At 49.7% G+C, this 22,929-nt stretch overlaps 1 protein-coding gene across 4 annotated transcripts in view; it reads left to right on the top strand.

Annotated features, from left to right (window-relative positions):
* The window catches only part of LOC121272921 (semaphorin-4B-like), a 114,932-nt gene that overhangs the window by 56,325 nt on the left and 35,678 nt on the right, over positions 1-22,929 (top strand). For 3 of the 4 annotated variants that reach the window (XM_041179786.1, XM_041179783.1, XM_041179787.1), the window contains 5 exons: positions 7,258-7,504; positions 9,541-9,701; positions 17,815-17,877; positions 19,371-19,469; positions 20,619-20,730. In XM_041179786.1, the coding sequence (XP_041035720.1) occupies positions 7,399-7,504; positions 9,541-9,701; positions 17,815-17,877; positions 19,371-19,469; positions 20,619-20,730 (541 nt within the window). In that variant the 5' untranslated portion in view covers positions 7,258-7,398. Of the gene's footprint in view, positions 1-3,992; positions 4,075-7,257; positions 7,505-9,540; positions 9,702-17,814; positions 17,878-19,370; positions 19,470-20,618; positions 20,731-22,929 lie in introns of those variants that run through there. The other variant, XM_041179784.1, reaches the window with a different exon arrangement.

The raw sequence follows: 22,929 nt of genomic DNA, 5'->3' as shown, positions 1-22,929 counted from the left end.
TCTACACCCCTCCCTATCTCTGAAACCTCCTCCAGCCCCTACACCCCTCCCTATCTCTGTAACCTCCTCCAGTCCCTACACACCTCCCTATCTCTGTAACCTCCTCCAGCCCCTACACCCCTCCTGCCTCTGTAACTTCCTCCAGTCCCTATACACCTCCCTATTGCTGTAACATTCTCCTGCCCCTACACTCCTCCTTTTCTCTATAACCTCCTCTTGCCCCTGCACCCCTCCCTATCTCTGTAAACCTCCCCGGCGCCTACATCCCTCCAAGGTCTCGGCGAATGTCCAATTCTGGCCTCTTGACTGTGTGTGTGTGTTTGTGTGTGTGTGTGTGTGTGTGTGTGTGTGTGTGTGTGTGTGTGTGTGTGTGTGTGTGTGTGTGTGTGTGTGTGTGTGTGTAAGTGTGCGACTGTGGGTTTTTATGTGTGCGTCTGTGTGAGTGTGTGAACGACTGTGTGTTTGTGTGTGCGTGAGTGTGTGACTGTGATTATGTGCATGAGCATGTTTGTGACCTCGTGTCTGACACATTTCACTCCCTCTTTTGTAAACAATCTAGCCTGGTTTATTTGAAAACACAAATGTTCCCTTTACACCTATGTTCCTAAACTTCCCCATGTTTATCTAATTAAAATTTCAAACCTAACCTCTCTTCTTAGATCAAAGCACCCAGACTTACTGCCTCTAATTCAATTAAATCTCACACACACACACACACACACACACACACACACACATATAGACATATCCCACTATTGCTTTATTTTACAATAAATTCCAATAACATTATGAGAATTATTATACCTTCTTGACAGTGAGAAATTGTGTGGGTGAGTTTGGGTGAGTGAGTTTGAGTGTGTTTTGGTGAGCATTTGTGTGTGTGGAGTGTTTGTCTGTGTGCGTTTGTTGGTGATTGTGTGTGTTTGTAGGCGTTTGTGTGTGTGCATGTATGTGTGTGTGTGTGAAATGTGTGCGTGTTCGTCGGTGAGTCTGTTTGTGGGTGTGAATGTGGGTGTGTGAGAAATGTGTGAATGTTGGTGTGAGTGAGTGAGTATGCATGTGTTTGTAGGTGATTCTGTATGATTGTATGTGTGAAATGTGTGTGTGTGTGTGTGTGTGTGTGTGTGTTTGTCGTGTGTGTGTGTGTGTATGTGAGAAAAATTTGGGAGTGAGTGAGTGTATATGTGTGTTTGTGTGTGAATGTGTAGATTGGGTTCCGCTGTGACGCCCTTCATGAGTGAATAGTTTGTTTGTGCTCACTGTCACTCTTGAAGAGGCACACAGTAACCTCCAGTGCCCAGTTGTATCTTATCATTCATTAGAAGCTTGCCAATCAGTTTGAGTCACCCAAAAAAAAAACCCTGTGTCAAATAAGCAATGTTGACCACAGACCACTTGAGTCTTGGGACGTGCAACAGCAGCGCTGTGGTAGCCCTGAGCTCATTGTTGTCCTCATTGTGAAAAGGGGCATGTGATCTGGGCAGACAAAATTTAGCTTAGCGACAGCACAGAAGGAGTCCATTCAGCCATCATGTCCATGCCTGCTCTCTGCAAGAACGACTCAGCAGTTCCTGCTCTCCCACCTTTGACCCGTAGCCCTGCACATTTTCTCTCGTCGGATAATTAGCCGATTCCCTTTCGAAAGCTGCTGTTGAACCTGCCTCCACCACACTCTCAGGCAGTGCGTTCCAGGTCCTAACCACTGACACTTCAGCGTTGTACAGTTTGGCTTCACAGGGTGGCTGAGCTCAGCTGCACTCTGCCCCTGAGCCCCTCAGAACGTGTGACACTAGATGAACCACACGTGCTCAGTGGGCGGGCGCTCAGTTCCTGTTTCCAAAGTGGCCATTTCAGCTCAGTGCTCTCACTGACCACCCCCTCCCCACCCCCCTCCCTGCACCTTCCAGTTCAGTAGCCACTAAACCGTCAACACTCGAAATCACTTTTATCAACAATGCTGACCTAAATCCCCCCACCCCTCCCCAGCACCCCCCAACCCCTCCACCCAACCCCCACACCTCCCCACCACCTCATGGGGGTTCATTTTCATTGTTCTGGTGTTGACAGTGAATGGAAGCAGGTATTCCCCTGTGGGAATGTGCACCATTGCAAAACCCAGTCCTCCATAACCTCCACACAGGCCACCATGGAACCAGCTGACTCAGCACAGAGTCTGCATGGCCTGGTATCGGGGCTGGGCATATCCCAGGAGACGCCGGTAGAAATGGAGTCACGGAACCCAGTGGTGTGGCGTGAGGGGGTCCTTGGTTTGTGTGTTGGCTGTGGACAGAGATACGTTAATCCAAATTCTGCCTCACCTCCTCTTACTGCTGTCAATGCGGGAAGAAGAGGGGAGAGATACTGGAAACTTCAGCAACAGGGAAACCTCAGTCTCGGCTGAACGGCTTGCCCTCTGTCACAGCCATATCCAGCCACAACTCCCATCTTGGTACTTCAATTTCTGGCATTTCACTCGCCAAGTCATATCGCCGCTCTCCTCAACCCCCCAGGAGATGTAATCTGCTCGCTGCCCGGTTCCCCGCTCTCCTCCATGGTGGGATAGGGAGGCTACATTTCAAAGCCAGTGCCACAGGGACTATCCTTCCTGGTTTGTTGAGGGCGGGGGGGTTGGTGGTGAAGGTGGGTGGGAGGAGGCAATGATACTTGTGGAGCAAACTGGCTCAACTCACTCAATAGGCAGGACTGTCCATCGTGAAGTTCCTGCCTAAAGTCAACACGCCTGTCGCTGGTCCATCAAATGTTCTGCCCTGCCTTCCTTGGTGCCTGCAGAGGGCAGGACTGGAAGATGCCACCCAGTGGTGGCAAGGCTAAATATTGGAAGGCTTTCTTTGGCCACTGGGATTCCAGGAAAATCCCAGCCGTTCCTTATTGGCTTCACACCAGCCAATGGGTTGAACGACCCGGACTGCTCTCCCAAGACCTTGACTCTCTTTCCTTCTTGTCTCCCCGTGTCACAGTGAAAATGCGGGTGTGGGGGCTGGGATTTTGTTTTCAACTCTGTTGCGTTACTGTGCCCTGGCTGGAGCCACCCGGGGGCCTCTACAACCCCCTGGCGCGAGGCACTGGGGGTGGAGGGATGCGGAGTGGGGGCAGCGGGAACCTGTCACAATCACAGGGGGGGGACCAGGGGCAGACTTGACCTGGCATTAGGGTTGCCAACTGTGACTAAATGTATCCCTGGAGGTTTCGTCACATGACTTGCCCCCTCATGCTCCAGCCAATCGTTGGCCAACACATCCAACCTTGTGACGCAATGCCTTTCTACGCCAACTGGAAAGCAAAAAGACTCAGTACCCAATTGGATGTTGCCTGTCTGTCAGCCAAGCAGCCGTTTTTGTCCCATTTTTAATAGTTTTATATCTGGTAAAGAGAAACGTTCAAAGAAAATGACAAAAAAGAAAAAAAACAAGAGTAATTTTCCTTGTACTGATGATTTTGCGCCAGGGTTGCGCACAGCAGCGCCCTGGAGATCTTCAATTCCTGGAGACTCCAGGCCAATCCTGGAGGGTTGGCAACAGCTACCCGGTGACCCCTGGCATTCACTCTCCGAGGGTGCCCCTGAAGATTCATCGAAACGAAAGGGCGAACGGGCCCCACGACAGAAAGCAGACAGCCTGGAGGCAGCTTTCACATCCTGACCCACGAAAATTAAAAAGGAAGTGTGATTTTTACGGTGGATGTGTAAAAACGAAACATGAAAACAAATGTACCGGCGGGTAGAGTCAGACCATCAACACATGCAAAGTGAGACCCTACTGCACGAGGCGAGCTGTGTGTGCAGCAAGACAGACTGCGTCAAAGGAAAAACGGCCAACATGAGGCACTGAGCCCCGGGGTCGTCAGGAACACACCAGGTTCGAGGTTCAGCAGCCGAGAAGTGGTCCAGGTGCTCACCTCACTGGGCCACAATGAGGCCATTAAAGCAAAGCTGCCTGCTCCTGGTCAGCCTTGACCTGGACCTTGGGCACTGTCAATTCCCCAAGGGTTAGGAACAGGAATGGGGGAGGTCAAAGTTCCTGATCATCATCAAGCCCCTCACCCCACTGTTGCAAAGTGAGTGTTCCTGGGAGTGTTTGATGGGGACGGCGTAGACGGAGCTTTACTCTGTATCGAACCCGGCGCTGTACCTGTCCTGGGAGTGTTTGATGGGGACAGTGCAGAGGGAGCTTTACTCTGTATCTAACCCCGTGCTGTACCTGTCCTGGGAGTGTTTGATGGGGACAGTGTAGACGGAGCTTTACTCTGTATCTAACCCCGTGCTGTACCTGTCCTGGGAGTGTTTGATGGGGACAATGTAGAGGGAACTTTACTCTGTATCTAACCCCGTGCTGTACCTGTCCTGGGAGTGTTTGATGGGGGCAGTGTAGAGGAATCTTTACTCTGTATCTAACCCCGTGCTGTACCTGTCCTGGGAGTGTTTGATGGGGACAGTGTAGAGGGAGCTTTACTCTGTATCTAACCCTGTGCTGTACCTGTCCTGGGAGTGTTTGATGGGGACAGTGTAGAGGGAACTTTACTCTGTATCTAACCCCGTGCTGTACCTGTCCTGGGAGTGTTTGATGGGGACAGTGTAGAGGGAGCTTTACTCTGTATCTAACCCCGTGCTGTACCTGTCCTGGGAGTGTTTGATGGGGGCAGTGTAGAGGAATCTTTACTCTGTATCTAACCCCGTGCTGTACCTGTCCTGGGAGTGTTTGATGGGGACAGTGTAGAGGGAGCTTTACTCTGTATCTAACCCTGTGCTGTACCTGTCCTGGGAGTGTTTGATGGGGACAGTGTAGAGGGAGCTTTACTCTGTATCTAACCCCGTGCTGTACCTGTCCTGGGAGTGTTTGATGGAGACAGTGTAGAGGGAGTTTTACTCTGTATCTAACCCCGTGCTGTACCTGTCCTGGGAGTGTTTGATGGGGACGGTGTAGAGGAAGCTTTACTCTGTATCTAACCCCGTGCTGTACCTGTCCTGGGAGTGTTTGATGGAGACAGTGTAGAGGGAGCTTTACTCTGTATCTAACCCCGTGCTGTACCTGTCCTGGGAGTGTTTGATGGGGGCAGTGCAGAGGGAGCTTTACTCTGTATCTAACCCCGTGCTGTACCTGTCCTGGGAGTGTTTGATGGGGACAATGTAGAGGGAACTTTACTCTGTATCTAACCCCGTGCTGTACCTGTCCTGGGAGTGTTTGATGGGGGCAGTGTAGAGGGAACTTTACTCTGTATCTAACCCCGTGCTGTACCTGTCCTGGGAGTGTTTGATGGGGACAATGTAGAGGGAACTTTACTCTGTATCTAACCCCGTGCTGTACCTGTCCTGGGAGTGTTTGATGGGGACAGTGTAGAGGGAACTTTACTCTGTATCTAACCCCGTGCTGTACCTGTCCTGGGAGTGTTTGATGGGGACAATGTAGAGGGAACTTTACTCTGTATCTAACCCCGTGCTGTACCTGTCCTGGGAGTGTTTGATGGGGACAATGTAGAGGGAACTTTACTCTGTATCTAACCCCGTGCTGTACCTGTCCTGGGAGTGTTTGATGGGGGCAGTGCAGAGGGAGCTTTACTCTGTATCTAACCCCGTGCTGTACCTGTCCTGGGAGTGTTTGATGGGGACAATGTAGAGGGAACTTTACTCTGTATCTAACCCCGTGCTGTACCTGTCCTGGGAGTGTTTGATGGGGACAGTGTAGAGGGAACTTTACTCTGTATCTAACCCCGTGCTGTACCTGTCCTGGGAGTGTTTGATGGGGACAGTGTAGAGGGAGATTTACTCTGTATCTAACCCCGTGCTGTACCTGTCCTGGGAGTGTTTGATGGGGACAGTGTAGAGGGAGCTTTACTCTGTATCTAACCCTGTGCTGTACCTGTCCTGGGAGTGTTTGATGGGGACAGCGTAGAGGGAGCTTTACTCTGTATCTAACCCTGTGCTGTACCTGTCCTGGGAGTGTTTGATGGGGACGGTGTAGAGGGAGATTTACTCTGTATCTAACCCCGTGCTGTACCTGTCCTGGGAGTGTTTGATGGGGACGGTGTAGAGGGAGATTTACTCTGTATCTAACCCCGTGCTGTACCTGTCCTGGGAGTGTTTGATGGGGACAGTGTAGAGGGAGATTTACTCTGTATCTCACCCCGTGCTGTACCTGCCCTGGGAGTGTTTGATGGGGACAGTGTAGAGAGAGCTTTACTCTGTATCTAACCCCGTGCTGTACCTGTCCTGGGAGTGTTTGATGGGGACAGTGTAGAGGGAGCTTTACTCTGTATCTAACCCCGTGCTGTACCTGTCCTGGGAGTGTTTGATGGGGACAGTGTAGAGGGAGATTTACTCTGTATCTCACCCCGTGCTGTACCTGTCCTGGGAGTGTTTGATGGGGACAGTGTAGAGGGAGCTTTACTCTGTATCTAACCCCGTGCTGTACCTGTCCTGGGAGTGTTTGATGGGGACAGTGTAGAGGGAGCTTTACTCTGTATCTAACCCCGTGCTGTACCTGTCCTGGGAGTGTTTGATAGGGACAGTGTAGAGGGAGCTTTACTCTGTATCTAACCCCGTGCTGTACCTGTCCTGGGAGTGTTTGATGGGGACAGTGTAGAGGGAGCTTTACTCTGTATCTAACCCCGTGCTGTACCTGTCCTGGGAGTGTTTGATGGAGACAGTGTAGAGGGAGCTTTACTCTGTATCTAACCCCGTGCTGTACCTGTCCTGGGAGTGTTTGATGGTGACGGTGTAGAGGGAGATTTACTCTGTATCTAACCCTGTGCTGTACCTGTCCTGGGTGTGTTTGATGGGGACAGTGTAGAGGGAGCTTTACTCTGTATCTAACCCTGTGCTGTACCTGTCCTGGGAGTGTTTGATGGGGACAGTGTAGAGGGAGATTTACTCTGTATCTAACCCCGTGCTGTACCTGTCCTGGGAGTGTTTGATGGGGACAGTGAACAGGGGGATTTACTCTGTATCTAACCACGTGCTGTACCTGTCCTGGGAGTGATTGATGGGGACAGTGTAGAGGTAGTTTTCCACATTATCTAACCCCCTACACTGGGCACTGTATATGTCACTCGTTTGCAATGTGTGGTGTTATATGTGAACAATGACTGTGGGACTGAGTTACCCGTTGGGCCTCATCAACAGCAACACCTTTAAACTGAGAGCAGGGCTATATCTGAAAGTGACGGGAACTGAGAGACTTGTTGCTTGAAATGATTTGTCTCGGTTTATAAGACACCTTGTTTAAAAAAAAAACCTCTTTGCAGGGCTCTTTCCAAATGAGTAACAGAGCTGAGCACAGGATGTTGCTTCATCTGGTCTTGCGGTCGCTGTGATAGAAACATTGCTGAACTGTCAACGATAGAGTAACAGCAAGAAGGAACGAGCTTCAGCCTCTCCGTATCGCCATGGACTCCTGGCTGGCTGGATTGACTTTGTTGCTAGCGGTTCTGGAGGAGGCATTCCCGCTCTACCCCACCCAGGATGCGACTCCACGGATATCCTTTCTCCACAGTGAGTATGGGCTAGCCCTGGCTCCCCTCCCCGGGTTGCTGGAGATGGTGCCCGCCCGCACCCACACGTTGCATTTTCTGCCCCCTTCCGCACCACCCTGGCACCTGTTGCTCTTGGGTCGCGCCAGGAGAAGTGCCGTGTTCCCTTTGCCAAGCGAACCCACCCCTCACCGCGCTGCCAACGCTGTTCAGCGGTCCCGCTGTGAGAATGTGGAGCCAAGGCCATGGTTTCCCAGCCCCGGGTCATTGTCCAGTGGCATACTGGCGGGACCCGAGGTGCTTGATCATCGGGTAAGAACAGGATCAGCCTGGACTCTGATGCCCGCTGCGATTGGATAGTCTGCCTCACACAAGAGAAATGGGCATCTGGGCAAGCCTTCGGCTGTAGATTTGCACCACACCCACAGCACCCACCACCCCTGCTCCGCTAAGTGTCAGCAGTTTCAGGAGAGGAGGGCTGAGATGGGTTAAAAACTTAGAACTGGGACAAGAAACCCAGTTCCGCGGTTTCAATACTAAACCCATTCAACCAAGCTGGTAAATCAACCAGCTCAGGGGATTAAGGGCAGCTCTGATCCCACCATCAAACGGTGTGGAGGGAGCTTTACTCTGTATCTAACCCCGTGCTGTACCTGTCCTGCGAGTGTTTGATGGGGACAGTGTAGAGGGAGATTTACTCTGTATCTAACCCTGTGCTGTACCTGTCCTGCGAGTGTTTGATGGGGACAGTGTAGAGGGAGATTTACTCTGTATCTAACCCCGTGCTGTACCTGTCCTGGGAGTGATTGATGGGGACAGTGTAGAGGGAGCTTTACTCTGTATCTAACCCCGTGCTGTACCTGTCCTGGGAGTGTTTGATGGGGACAGTGTAGAGGGAGATTTACTCTGTATCTAACCCCGTGCTGTACCTGTCCTGGGAGTGTTTGATGGGGACAGTGTAGAGGGAGCTTTACTCTGTATCTAACCCTGTGCTGTACCTGTCCTGGGAGTGTTTGATGGGCTCAGCGTAGAGGGATCTTTACTCTGTATCTAGCCCCGTGCTGTACCTGCCCTGGGAGTGTTTGATGGGGACAGTGTAGAGGGAGCTTTACTCTGTATCTAACCCCGTGCTGTACCCGTCCTGGGAGTGTTTGATCGGGACAGTGAGTTTAGGAATCGATAAAAATCATATTCCCCAGTATTGGGAACACCTTGCGTTAATAGCACAGTTGAAAAAATATTTTGCCGAACAGTTTTCATGGATTCCAGAAATTGGATATTGAGTTTGCGTTGCCTGCACATAGCTGTCGTCAAGTGATTGATTGTGCCTGTGACGGAAGTCTGCGGTGGCACTGTTGCAAGAGAAGATTGGAAAAAAAACCAAAGATCTGAAGTTGTTTTTGAACAATATCTTCTCCACCTTCTGCAACCGCCACCCAAGCACAGATTCCATCCTGTAGCAAGGCAGGAGTTAGTGTGAGCCTCTCCCTGTGCTTGTCTACAGCCAGCCTCCCTGAGGGGTGCTCCTTCCCAGTTAACCATCCGGGTTTGAGCGCACAGGAGCTCTCTTTTTGACCCGGGCAGTCTGGCAGCTCGTCGCTAATTCTCGAGAGCAGACGTCTATTCTTAACTGCAGATCAAAGCTCCCTCGGTTATTCATGTTTCCTGCACCGCATGGGTGTCATTAATGATCCCATTTTAAGCTTTGGGTCAGGACTCCCTGCGCCCCCCACCGCCGCCCCCCCCCCTCCCCCGCCACCCACCCCTCCGAATCTCCTTCCCCACCCCAAATCCCACTCCCTTTCCTGTTTTGTGTGGCAACCCACTCTTGTCCACAGCACCTCCCTCTCTATGTCGCAGCTTGCCTGCGCAGCATGGCGACAGCGGGGAAGGAGGCCATTTTAAATCACGCCAAGGTCAAAGGTCGATTCCCATTCCTACCAAAGCGACTTCGGAATGATCCCCCCCCCACCGTGAGGCCTACTTCCTTACTCTTCTCCGCCAGCCGCTGATCCCCCCCACCCCACCCCAACTCTGTGTTTTCTCTCTCCACTTCAGGTGACCCCAGCCGGACATTCACAAGATTTTCCAAGGAAGGCTTTTGGAATTACAGCACCCTGCTGCTCAGCGAGGACGAGGGGAGGCTTTACGTGGGTGCCCATGATATCCTCTTCTCTGTCGACACGGCGACTGTCGGGAACATGGAGTTGATAAAGGAGGCAAGTGCCACACCTCATTCTAGTTCCCCGTGTCAGGCCGTGGTTCAGTGTGTAGCTAGCCCTCTTGAGCCGCACAAGGAGATCGTGGGGTTGAAGTGCTCCCAGTCCGGTCAATAACTGACAACTGCTGCATAGAAACGTAGAAGCTAGGAGGCAGAGTAGGCCATTTGGCCCTTCGAGCTTGCTCCCCCATTCAATATGATCATGGCTAATTCTCTATCTCAACACCATACTCCCGCTCTCTCTCCATACCTCTTGATGCCCCTGATATCCAAAAAAATTATCCATTTCTTTCCTGAATTTACTCAGTGATCCGGCCTCAACAGCCCTCTGTGGTAGAGATTGACCACCCCCAGAGTGAAGAAACCTTTGCTCATCTCAGTCTTAAATGGCCTACCTCGTATCCTGAGACTGTGGTTCTAGACTCTCCAACCAGGGGAAACATCCTCCCTGCATCTAGCCTGTCTAGCCCTGTTAGAATTTTATACGTTTCAATCAGATTCCCTCTCATTCTTCTAAACTCTAGTGAATACAGGCCCAGTCGAACTAATCTCTCCTCACATGACAGTCCTGCTATCTCCGGTAACAGCCTAGTGAACCTCCTCTGCACTCCCTCTATGGCAAGTATATCCTTTCTCAGGTAGGGAGATGAAAACTGCACACACTACTCCAGGTGTGCTCTCACCAAGGCCCTGTATAACTGCAGTAAGACATCCCTACTTCTGAATTCAACTCCTCTTGCAATGAAGGCCAACCTACCATTTGCCTTCCCAACTGCTTGCTGCACCTACCTATTTACTTTCATTGACTGGTGTACAAGGACACACAGATCCCATTCTACATCCACATTTCCCAATGTTTCGCCATTTAAATAGTACTCTGGAAAAACTCAGCAGGTCTGGCAGCATCTGCGGAGACGGACACAGTTAACGTTTCGAGTCCGTATGACCCTTCAGCAGAACTAAGTAAAAATAGAAAAGAGGTGAAATATAAGCTGGTTTAAGGGGGTGTGGGACAAGTAGAGCTGGATAGAGGGCCAGTGATAGGTGGAGATAACCAAAAGATGTCACAGACAAAAGGACAAAGAGGTGTTGAAGGTGGTGATATTATCTAAGGAATGTGCTAATTAAGGGTAGAAAGCAGGACAAGCAATGTACATATAGCCCTAGTGGGGGTGGGGTGGGGGGCAGGTACAGATAGCCCTAGTGGGGGTGGGGTGGGGGGAAGGGATCGAAATAGGCTAAAAGGTAGAGATAAAACAATGGATGGAAATACACTTAAAAATAATGGAAATAGGTGGGAAAAGAAAAATCTATATAAATTATTGGAAAAAGGGGGATCGGAAAGGGGGTGGGGATGGAGGAGAGAGTTCATGATCTAAAATTGTTGAATTCAATATTCAGTCCGGAAGGCTGTAAAGGCTGGAGGTCTTTGCTTCCAATTTCCACCCTCCATCATTTTCACATGGTCCATCTCTGACACTTCCCTTCCCTTCCTTGACCTCTCTGTCTCAATTTCTGGTGATAGACTGTCCATCAATATCCATTACAAGCCTACCGACTCCCACAGCTACCTCGACTACAGCTCCTCACACCCCGCTTCCTGTAAGGACCCCATCCCATTCTCTCAGTTCCTTCGCCTCCGTCGCATCTGTTCTGATGATGCTACCTTCAAAAACAGTTCCTCTGACATGTCCTCCTTCTTCCTTAACCGAGGTTTTCCACCCACGGTCGTTGACAGGGCCCTCAATCATGTCTGGCCCATCTCCTGCACATCCACCCTCACACCTTCTCCCCCCTCCCAGAAACATGATAGGGTCCCCCTTGTCCTCACTTATCACCCCACCAGCCTCCGTGTTCAAAGGATCATCCTCCGCCATTTCCGCCAACTGCAGCATGATGCCCCCACCAAACACATCTTCCCTTCACCCCCCCGGTGGCATTCCGCAGGGATCGTTCCCTCTGGGACACCCTGGTCCACTCCTCCATCACCCCCTACACCTCAACCCCCTCCCACGTCACCTTCCCATGCAACCGCAGAAGTTGCATCATCTGGTCCTTTACTTCCCCTCTCCTCACCGTCCAAGGGCCCAAACACTCCTTTCAAGTGAAGCAGCATTTCACTTGCACTTCCCTTAATTTAGTCTACTGCATTCACTGCTCCCAGTGCGGTCTCCTCTACATTGGAGAGACCAAACGCAGACTGGGTGACCGCTTTGCGGAACACCTTTGGCCTGTCAGCAAGCATGACCCAGACCTCCCTGTTCCAGTGAAGCTCAACGCAAACTGGAGGAACAGCACCTCATCTTCCGACTAGGCACTTTACAGCCTTCCGGACTGAATATTGAGTTCAACAATTTTAGATCATGAGCTCTCTCCTCCATCCCCACCCCCTTTCCGATCCCCCTTTTTCCAATAATTTATATAGATTTTTCTTTTCCCACCTATTTCCATTATTTTTAAATGTATTTCCATCCATTGTTTTATCTCCACCTTTTAGCCTATTTTGATTCCTTCACCCCACCCCACCCCAACTAGGGCTATCTGTACCTGCCCCCCACCCCACCCACCCTAGGACTATCTGTACCTTGCTTGTCCTGCTTTCTGCCCTTAATTATCACATTCCTTTAGATAATATCACCACCTTCAACACCTCTTTGTCCTTTTGTCTGTGACATCTTTTGGTTATCTCCACCTATCACAGGCCCTCTATCCAGCTCTACCTGTCCCACCCCCCCTTAAACCAGCTTATATTTCACCTCTTTTCTATTTTTACTTGCTTCTGTTGAAGAGTCATACAGACTTGAAACGTTAACTGTGTCCCTCTCCGCAGATGCTGCCAGACCTGCTGAGTTTTTCCAGGTATTTTTATTTTTGTTTTGGATTTCCAGCATCCGCAGTTTTTTACTTTTATCTTAAATAATACTCTGCTTTTCTGTTCTTCACACCGAAGTGGATAACTTCACATTTATCCACTTTTGTGTCGTCAGCAAACTTGGAAATATTACATATGGTTTCCTCATCCAAGTCATTTATATATGTAGTGAATAGCTGGGGCCCAAGCACTGATCCCTGTGGCTCACCACTAGTCACCGCCTACCAGCCGGAAAAAGACCCATTTATTCCCACACTCTGTTTCCGGTCAGTCAACCAATTCTCAATCCATGCCAGTATATTACTCCCGATCCCATGTGCTTTAATTTTGCCCACTAGCCTCTTGTGTGGGACCTTATCAAAAGCCTTCTTGAAATCCAAATACACTGCATCCACTGGTTCTCCCTTATCTGTTCAACTAGTTACACCCTCGAAAACCTCCAGTAGATTCGGTAAGCCATGATTTCCTTTTCATAAACCCATGCAGCCTTTGTCTAATCTCTTTCAAGCTTTCCAAGTGTTTTGTTACCACATCTTTTATAATAGACTCCAGCATTTTCCCCACTACTGATGTTAGGCTAACTGGTCTGTAATTCTCTGTGTTTTCTCTCCCTCCTTTTTTAAATAGCAGGGTTACATTTGCCACCCTCCAAACTGTAGGAATTGCTCCAGCGTCTATAGAATTTTGGATCCAATATTTCTAGGGCCACTTCCTTTAGTGCTCTGGGATGTAGATTATCAGGTGATGGGGATTTTTCAGTCCTTAACCCCCTTCATTTCTCTACCTCTAATACTGATTTTCTTCAAATCCTCCCTCTCACTAGACCCTTGGTTCCCTAACATTTCTAGGAAATTATTTGTGTCCTTTTTTGTGAAGACAGAACCAAAATATGTGTTCAACTCTTCTGCAATTTCTTTGTTCCCCATTATAATTTTCCCTGTTTCTGACTGTAAGAGACCTACATTTGTCTGCGCTAATCTTTTTCTCTTCACATCTTTATAGAAGCTTTTACAATCAGCTTTTATGTTCCCTGAAAGTTTACTCACACTTACTCCATGTTCCCCTTCTTGATCAGTTATTTTGTCCACTTTTATTGAATTCTAAACTACTCCCAATCCTCAGGCTTGCTGATTTTTCTGGCTATTTTATATGCCTCCTCTTTGGATCTAATACTATCCCTAATTTCTTTTGTAACCCATGGTTACTTTCCCTGTTTTATTTTTGCGCCAGACAGGAATGAATAATTGTTATAATTCATGCATACGTTCCTTAAATATTAGCCATTGCCTATCCACCGTCAACCCTTTGAGTAATGTTCCCCAATCCATCATTGCCAATTTGTGCCTCATACCCTCATAGTTCCCTTTATTTAGATTCAGGATCCTAGTTTCGGATTCAGCTTCTTCACTCTCCATCTTAATGAACAATTCTATCATTTTATGGTTGCTCTTCCCCAAGGGACCCCGCACAACAAGATTTTTAATTAATTCTTTCTCATTGCACAGTACCCAGGCTAGGATAACCTGCTCTCGGGTTGGTTCCTCAAAGTATTAGTCTAAAAAAACCATCACGTACACACTCCAGGAAATCCTCCTCCGCAGTATTGTTACTGATTTGGTTTGTCCAATCTATATGTAGATTAAAGTCACCCATGATTACAGCTGTACCCTTATTGCATGCATCTTTAATTTCCTGTTTAATACCTTCCCTTACATCTCTGTTACTGTTTGAAGGCCTACAGACAACCCCCACCAACGTTTTCTGCCCCTTGGTGTTTCTTATCTCCACCCAAACATGATTCCCACATCATGATTCTCCAAGCCAATATCCTTCCTCAGTATTGCATTGATTTCCTCCTTTACTAACGGCGCTGCGACACCTCCTTTTCCTATTTGTCTGTCCTTCCTAAATACTGAATACCCCTGGATGTTCAGTTCCCATCCCTAGTCACCCTGCAGCCATGTCTCCGTAATTGCAACTGTATCATAACCACTTATATCTATTTGCGCCGTTAATTCATCTACCTTATTGCGAATGCTCCGTGCATTAAGCTACAGTGTCTTTAGACTTGTCTTTTTAACCATGTTAATCATCTTGGCTTTATTTTGCACTATGACCCCATTTTTCTCTCGCCCTTGTTTTATCTGCCTTCCGCTTTTGCTTCTTACTGTTCTTTCTTTCGTTTCTATCCTTGTTTCCCCCTCCTCTGTCTCCCTGCTCAGGTCAACTCTAGCTGTCCATACTCCTGAGACTTTCAGCACACGACCCCCTGCATTCCAGCACTTGGTTTGGCTGACCAGCCTTTCTCCCCCATCTCCAATATTTTCAGAATGAATAAACGAAAAAATGGGTCAATGAGAAAAGAGTATACTTTTTTTCCTTAGGCACCAATTTTTCTCCTAGGTTGCTGGCAGCAGTATCCATAAAATTAATCTTTAATTCCCGGGAACCCCAGGGCAACCCTATAATACCGCCTGTGGGGAAGCAGGCACATTATCATTGCTTTTAGCAGAGGGTAAATTCAGCCAGGGAACATAAAACCAGCGTTGCACCCGATCCTGTCAGAGTCCCGATTTGGGGTGGGGGTGTTTTTGTTGGTGTGTTAGAACCGCCCCCTAATAGAGCGATTGCTTTTTAAATGAATATCAACCGAGGGTTCCAAAGTTGAAACGAAAGTTAAGAAACGTAGCCATCCTCGAGAAGAGGCGATTTGGACAGGTGAATGGGCCCCGATTCCCGGGAGTTAGGGTGACCAGATTTTCAAAAGTCAAAACCGGGACACGTTGGCCAGAATTTTCCGTCCCTGTTGGCGTCGGGCGTCAAGGCGGGCATGAGCGGACAATGGGGCAGGAAGGCCAACAGTCAGTTTCATGACCAGCTTGCGATTGTCCGTGCCGCTTGTCAATGGCGGTGCCGCGTTTCCCGCTGCTGGATGGTCAGGAACCTTGTCGTAATATATCTGCATATTATTATAAGGCCAGCTCACCAGAATCACCCTCCCCCCTCGCCAACCCACCGCCAGACTCACCCCCTCCCCCTCCCCCACCGGACTCACCCCCTCCCCCGCTGGATCGTCCGCCCACATCAGCGGGAAGACACGCCGATGTGTTTCACGACTGTACATAAGCGACGTGCGCCTGGCGAGCTGCACTTCCCCCGGGACTTCGAGGTTTGTGTGCCCACCTCGCTTCGGGCAGTACCCGTGGGCATCAGCACCAGGCCTCGCGGGCAGCACCACATCACTTTCATGGGGGGCGCTCACGGGCAGGTCTCTACCTACCAGACCAGCCGTAAGGCGAGGGGTTGGGGTGGGGGGGGCTTTTCAATAGCTGCAGGGGTCGGGCTTGCTCGGAGAAGAGGCCTCAGGCAAGGGAAGAGGCTGCAGGGTGAGGGCTGTACTGGGGAAGGAGGGTATCCCAGGGGGGGTGTGCGTGTGCGTGTGTGTGTGGGGGGGGCACATGTGGATCTGTGTAAGTGGCCTCAAGAGGGCAAGGGCTGAGGAGGCAGCCTCTAGAGGAGATGAGGCCAGATGGAGATGTGAGGGGGTGTGTGTGAGAGGGTGAGTGGTGATGCCCCTCGAGCTGGCAGTGAGGGGGATGCCAGTGAGTGTGGGATGCGCTGGTGAGGGTCTGAGTTCAGAGCGACGAGATGGTTGCCTTACCCTGGGGTGGGGGGGTGCCACAGGTCAGATCATTCACCCTCTCTCCCCATTGGATGGCCGACCTCTGCTGTGCAGCGTTGGCACTGACCACCTCTGCCACCCCCCCCCAAGCTGGAGCGGCGAGATTTCTGGACCTCCTGAGGCCAGAGTGGAGTTGGAGGACATCATGGCGGGCCTCCAAAAGGCATCCCAGTGACGGGTCACTGAACCTTTCTTGGCATTTAGGGCCAAGTCTTCACTGGAGCAGTCCTGGGCTGCAAACATTGAGAACTGTGTGTGGAGTTGCAGTTCAGCTATGACACCCGGAGTGAGGAAATGATGAGGTAACGGCATGGTGGGTGATTCAGAGGCCGCCCATCAGTGAGACGGCACATTTCCTGTGGCTGCATAATTAGTGAGGTGGGAAACGGAAATCCAGCGCGAAAAGCTGCCATTGCGGCCGACAGGAAAAATGTCCCTTTTCTCGCCTGCTACTGCACTTAGTGAAAATCTGGAACAATTCCGCCCATTGGGTGGGAATTTCTGGCCCCGACTATGGCAGGTTTTGTCATGGGCGAGACGGCAAAATTTGGAGAGCCATTGAAAGTCAACAGCTCCCCAAACCTTCCCGTCCCGCCCACAATGATGCCCACCCATGTTGTGACCGGAAAATGCCCCCCCCATTGAAAAGTCTTGGGGAGGTGGTGCTCCGTGATGATTGACATGTTGGGCGATCAATGCCTGGAATCTGGGGGAGGGGCAGTTGCAGGTCATGTGATGATATCTCCCGGAATATGTCCAGCCAGACTTGGCAACCCCACTCCGCAGATCATTTTAGAAGGGGTCATCAGCAATGGAGCCACCTACACCAAAAAGGTAGTGACCATTCTCTTGGAGATGGGAAGGGGGTGGTGGGGTGGGGTGGTGCTGAGGAATATAGGTCCACTGCATGCAATGCAATGCAATCTGATGGGTGTTTACAGGGAAAAGGACGAAATTTCACTTAGATTCCATCCCCCCCCCCCCCACTCCCCCTCTGACCCTTCCACCTCCTCCCAATTCCAGGGCCTGTTTATATTTCACAAAATTGGAAAAGGTGAAAACAGGGACATTTTAGCTATCTTTAGGAAGTTGTCAGGACTTTGGGACATTTACTGAAAGAAACGTCAAAACCAGGATGTCTGGGGTATCCCTTGCAAACAAGTTTCTTGGTGTTGGGGTAAGTGCTCGGCTCTGGAAAGGAATGTCTTCAGATGAAAACACAGAGACCGTAATGAGTGACGTTAATTGTCCCATGTTGTTGCTGTCCCTGTCTTCCATGAATCTGTTATTAAAGGGGATAACAACCACTCTTGTGCAGTCACCTCCACGAGCTCTTGGTAGCCCGCTGGTGCCCAACAGAACCACCCAGAGCTCGGCACCGGTTATGCTGTGCGATTGCGATGGAAGTATTTGGCTGCCGCCCTACGGGTGCAGCAAGACCCCGGGTACGAGCCGATGAGGGGTTGCAGGGGAGAGAAACCCCATCAAAAGCCGGGCGCCACCTTTTCCAAACCATTTCACGCGGTTTTTTTTTTATTTTGCTTTTTTTCTTTCCAGCTACCCTGGAAGCCAATGGAGGCAAAAGTGCAGGAGTGCTCCTTTAAGGGGAAGAGCAAAGAGGTGAGCCACGCACGCTTAGCGCTTCAGTTACAAAGCTAGATTGGAGAAGTTAGGACTATTTTTCTTGGAGAAAAGAAGATCGCGAGGAGATTTGATCGGGGTGTTCGAAATTGTGAGGGGCCTGGACGGAGTAGAGAGGGAGAAACTGTTCCCACTGGTGGAAGGACCAAGGACAAGGATTCAAAGTAATTGGTAAAAGGAGCAGCAGATGATATGAGGAAAAACCTTTTTTTCACACAGCGAGTGGTTGAGGTCTGGAATGCGCTGCTTGGGACTGTAGTGGAGGCAGATTCAATGGAGGCTTTCAAAAAGGGAACTAGACTGTTACCTGAAAAGGAAGGGTGTGCAGGGTTATGGGGAGAGGACAGGAGAATGGCACCAAGGCAGTAGCTCATTTGGAGCAATCTGGTGCAGGCACGACGGGCTGAATGGCCACCCCCCCCCCCCCCACCCCCCACTGTGCTGTAACAATGCTGTGATTCTGTGATGACCCCTTTACCCCCAACCCCTGGACGTCTCTGCAACACAAGAGGTCGAGCACAGTGTCAATCCCCCATCAGCGCTGTCATCTCCCAGTCCAAAACTCTCGGACTGCTGTTGGGTTTCCAATCGGATTTCACTCGATCTTTTCGTGCCCCCCCCGCCCACAACCCACCCCCACCCACCTAGGGTGTTGGGTGGAGCCCTCCTGTTTCTCATGGTTCCACAGAAAGAAACTAAGACTCTCCTTCCGGGTTGCTCTGGGGCTGGTCCACCATATGGAACTGCACGGGGTGGCAGGGGAAGGGTGCGGGGGTGGGTGGGGGTGGGTGGTGGTGAAGAGGAGCAGCGTTGGACCTCAATATGTGATTGAAGGGGTCTGCGCCTTGGCTCAAGAGTCAGTGGTAGGGCTCGGGTGAGATGGCACAAGGATGACAGGAATGGGGTGGCATCTTTGGTTGTGTCAATCTCCTGCAGCTGCTCACCTGCAGCGTCCTTAAAAATGCACCTTTAATCCCTGAGATTCCAAGACAATCCGGGAGTGTCTGGCGGCCCTGATGTGGGAATAACGGATTTGTGCTAACCCACAACACCGCAGTCCGTGAGCTGTGGTCTCCCAGCTCTCACTAAACCGCCTCTGGCGTTGTCTCTTCCCCAGACCGTCAGGGTGGTGAAAGATCCAGGATCTGATCCCTCACCCCTCATTGGGGCCAGGACATGGTTCAGAATACCGCTGGATGAGAGAGGGTAGCGCATCGGACTGGCCTCCCTTCTCCTGATCATTGTCCAGGGTCCTCGATTCAGATTGTGTGGCTGCCGCTGAGAAACAGGAGCAGCTAGCTGAGGTACCGGAGAGTGATACTGTGTAATCCAGACCCCAGGGGCAGGAGCAGCGTAAAGAGGGATTACAGAGCATTTCTATGTTTGCTGACCTGCTTGCCTCTGTGGATGTACAGACTGACTGAACGTTCCCGGGTCCAGTAACACATACTTCCTGTTTCTTTTCCCCACAGCAAGATTGTCTTAACTTCATCTGTGTCCTGCTGCCAGTGAATGAGAGCCACTTTTACACCTGTGGGACCTACGCGTTCAGCCCGACCTGTGCCTACATTGTAAGAGCCACAAAGAGGGCTGAGCACAGTGCTCATTCGGGAAGGTTCTGCTAATGCCACTCATGTAACCGAACAGAATTTCACTGTGACCATATCCTATTTTACTTTGTCTCTATATGGCTCTCTCCCTCGATCTGTCCACATTTGTGTTGGTCTGCCTCTCTCTATCAGGCTTTCCCTCTTCCCTCTATGTGTCTCTCTCTTTATCTCTCCCTCTCCCCCTCTCTCTTTCTGTTTCATTGCATCTGTGAATCACCCTCTTTATCACTCCGCTAACTCTCTCTCTCACTGTGTTTCACTGTGTTGGTGTGTGTCGGTGTGTGTCGGTGTGTGTCGGTGTGTGTGTGTCGGTGTGTGTGTGTTGGTGTGTGTGTGTGTGTGTGTGTGTGTGTGTTGGTGTGTGTCGGTGTGTGTGTGTGTGTGTCAGTGTGTGTCGGTGTGTGTGTGTGTTGGTGTGTGTCGGTGTGTGTTGCATTGTATCTCTCCCATTCTTTCTCTGTGGGGATGGGGAGAAGGTGGATCCCAGAAAACATGCACACACTGCCACACACACATTCTCTCTCACACTCTCACATACTCTCTCACTCACTCACACACTACCTCTCACACACACTCCCTCTCACACACACTCCCTCTCACACACTCACACACACGCTCAGACACACACACAATCTCTCACATACTTTCTCACTCACACACTCACACACACACTCTCTCACACAGTCCCTCTCACACACACACACACACACACACATACACACTCTCTCACACACACTCTCTCACACACACACACTCTCTCATAACCAACTCTCTCTCACACGCACACAGACTCTCTCATACACACACTCTCTGTCACACACACTCACACACACTCTCACACATACACACACTCGCGCACACACTCTCACACACACAATTACTCTCACACACTCTCACGCACACACTTACTTTCACACACACTCACACACACACTTTCTCACTCAGACTCCCACTCACTCACTGAGTAAGGACTGAGAAAGTTTTGTTGAGTGTTTGTCAGTGCCTGACAGTGACAGTGCCCCTTGACTTGTGCCCATTGTTCAGCGGGGATGATTGGAGACGGTCGACATAAATGAGCCAAAGTCTGACACATGGCTCCATGTCTTACAGGATGTCAGAACCTTCTCACTGCTGAGTGATTCGAATGGTGTCCCGCTAATGGAGGAAGGCAAAGGCCGTTGTCCCTTTGACCCCAGGCGGAAATACACAGCCACCATGGTTGGTAAGTACCACACGGCTGCGAATGACCCCTTCCAAACAAGGTTAGCTCTGTGCCGCGTAACACCAGGACAGATTTTGCATCTGGGGTTTGAATCTTATGGGGCCTGATCGGTATCATAGGTTGGAGCCTTTCCTCACTGGGACCTGGGTTGTATGTTCAGCCCGATGTGATATAAGCCTCTCCCTGCTGCCTGCTCGCTATGCTATTTCAGCCTCTAAGCAGTTCCTCCAATTCACAAACACATTTGGGGAATTTGACTGATTTGGGGAATAAGAGTGTCGCGCTGCTGGGGAAGTAGGGTGTACACTTCTCAGCTTGTAACTGAGGACATACCTATAGGGATGGCTGCAAGGTGACATAGATTGGGACCTGAATATTGAAAGGTACATGACACTTAGGAAGGATGGGAAGCTAGGAAAAGGTGGAGGGGTATCTCTGCTAATGAACGATGGGGGTATTAGCACAATAGAAAGGGATGACCCAAGTTCAGGAAACAAGTTCAGGAAATGGTTTGGGTTGAGATGAGAAATGATAAAGGCAAGAAATCACTTGTGGGACTTGTATACAGTACCCCTAACAGTAATCACATGGTATGCCGGAGTATAAAGGAAGAAATAATGAGAGCTTGTCAGAAAGGTACGGCGATAATCATGGGGGATTTTAATCTACATATAGACTGGAAAAAACAGATGGGCAAAGATAGATGAGGAGTTCATAGAATGTTTTCAGGATAGTTTCTTAGAACAGCACATTCTGGAGCCAACCAGAAAACATGCTATACTAGACCTGGTATCGTTCAACGAGATAGAATTAATTAATGACCTCATAATGAAGGTGCCCCTAGGTAGCAGTGATCATAATATAATTGAATTTTACATTCAGCTTGAGGGAGAGAGGAGTGGGTCTAAGACTAACATTTTAAACTTAAGTGAGGGCAATTATGAGGGTGTGAAATTAGAGTTAGCTAAAGTGAACTGGCAAACTAGGTTAAGGGATAAGTCAATAGAGATGCAGTGGTAGACATTTAAAAGGATATTTCAGAATACACAGAATAGGTATAGAAAGAAAACTTCCAAGGGAAGGATCCAGCATCTGCGGCTAACTAAAAAAGTCAAAGATAGTATCAAACTTAAAGAAAAAGATTATAATTGTGCAAGGATGGATGGCAGGCCAAAAGATTTGATAGAATATAAAAACAGCAAAAAATGGCTAAAAGATTAATAAGGAGGGAAGACACAGAAATATAGAAAATAGGAGCAGGAGTAGGCCATTCAGCCCTTCTAGTCTGCTCCGCCATTCAATATGATCATGGCTGATCCTCTATCTCAACACCGTACTCCCGCTCTCACCATACCCCTTGACGCCTTCAGAGTCCAGAAATCTATCTATTTCCTTTTTAAATATATTCAGTCACTTGGCGCCACAGCCTCTGTGGTAGAGAATTCCACAGGTTCACCACCCTCTGTGTGAAGAAGCTTCTCCTCACTTCAGTCCTACATGGCCTACTGTTATAGAGTCGATTTTCCAGGCAACTTCTCCTAGTGGAAACATTGAACTTTATTTACAATTTAGCAGCAGCAGCTACATGTGTGCATCTAACTCAAGACTAAAGAAGAACTCCCTCCTAGCGGTTCCCTGCCCTACTAACTCATTGGTTTACACAGATCATGTGATCTTACAGCACAGGCTTAGTTCTTAAAGCTACAGTCCCACATTTATCAAAACTAAAATTACTACACCCACCCTGTATCCTGAGACTGTGACCCCTTGTTCTAGACCTCCTCCCCAGCCAGTGGAAACACCATCCCTGCATCCAATCTTCCAGTCCTGTCAGAATTTTATACGTTTCAACGAGACCCCCTCTCATTCTTCTAAACTCCAGTGAATACAGGCCTATTCGGCCCAAGCTCTCCTCATATGACAATCCTGCCATCCCCAGGAATCAGTCTGGTGAACCTTCGCTGCTCTCCCTCTATAGCAAGTATATCCTTTCTTAGGTAAGAAGACCAGAACTGCACACCATGCTCCAGGTGTGGTCTCACCAAGGCCCTGTACAGCTGCATTAAGACATCCTTGCTCCTGTACTCAAGTCCTCTCGCAATGAAGGCCAACATACCATTTGCCTTCTTAACTGCTTGCTGTACCTGCACGCTTGCTTTCAGTGATTGGTGTACAAGGACACCCATGTCCCTTTGTACA

The sequence above is a fragment of the Carcharodon carcharias genome, chromosome 36 (genome assembly GCF_017639515.1).
Source record: "Carcharodon carcharias isolate sCarCar2 chromosome 36, sCarCar2.pri, whole genome shotgun sequence".
Taxonomy (NCBI): Eukaryota; Metazoa; Chordata; class Chondrichthyes; order Lamniformes; family Lamnidae; genus Carcharodon; species Carcharodon carcharias.
Note: the sequence above shows the minus strand (reverse complement) of the source record. Positions and strands in the feature narration are given on the sequence as shown.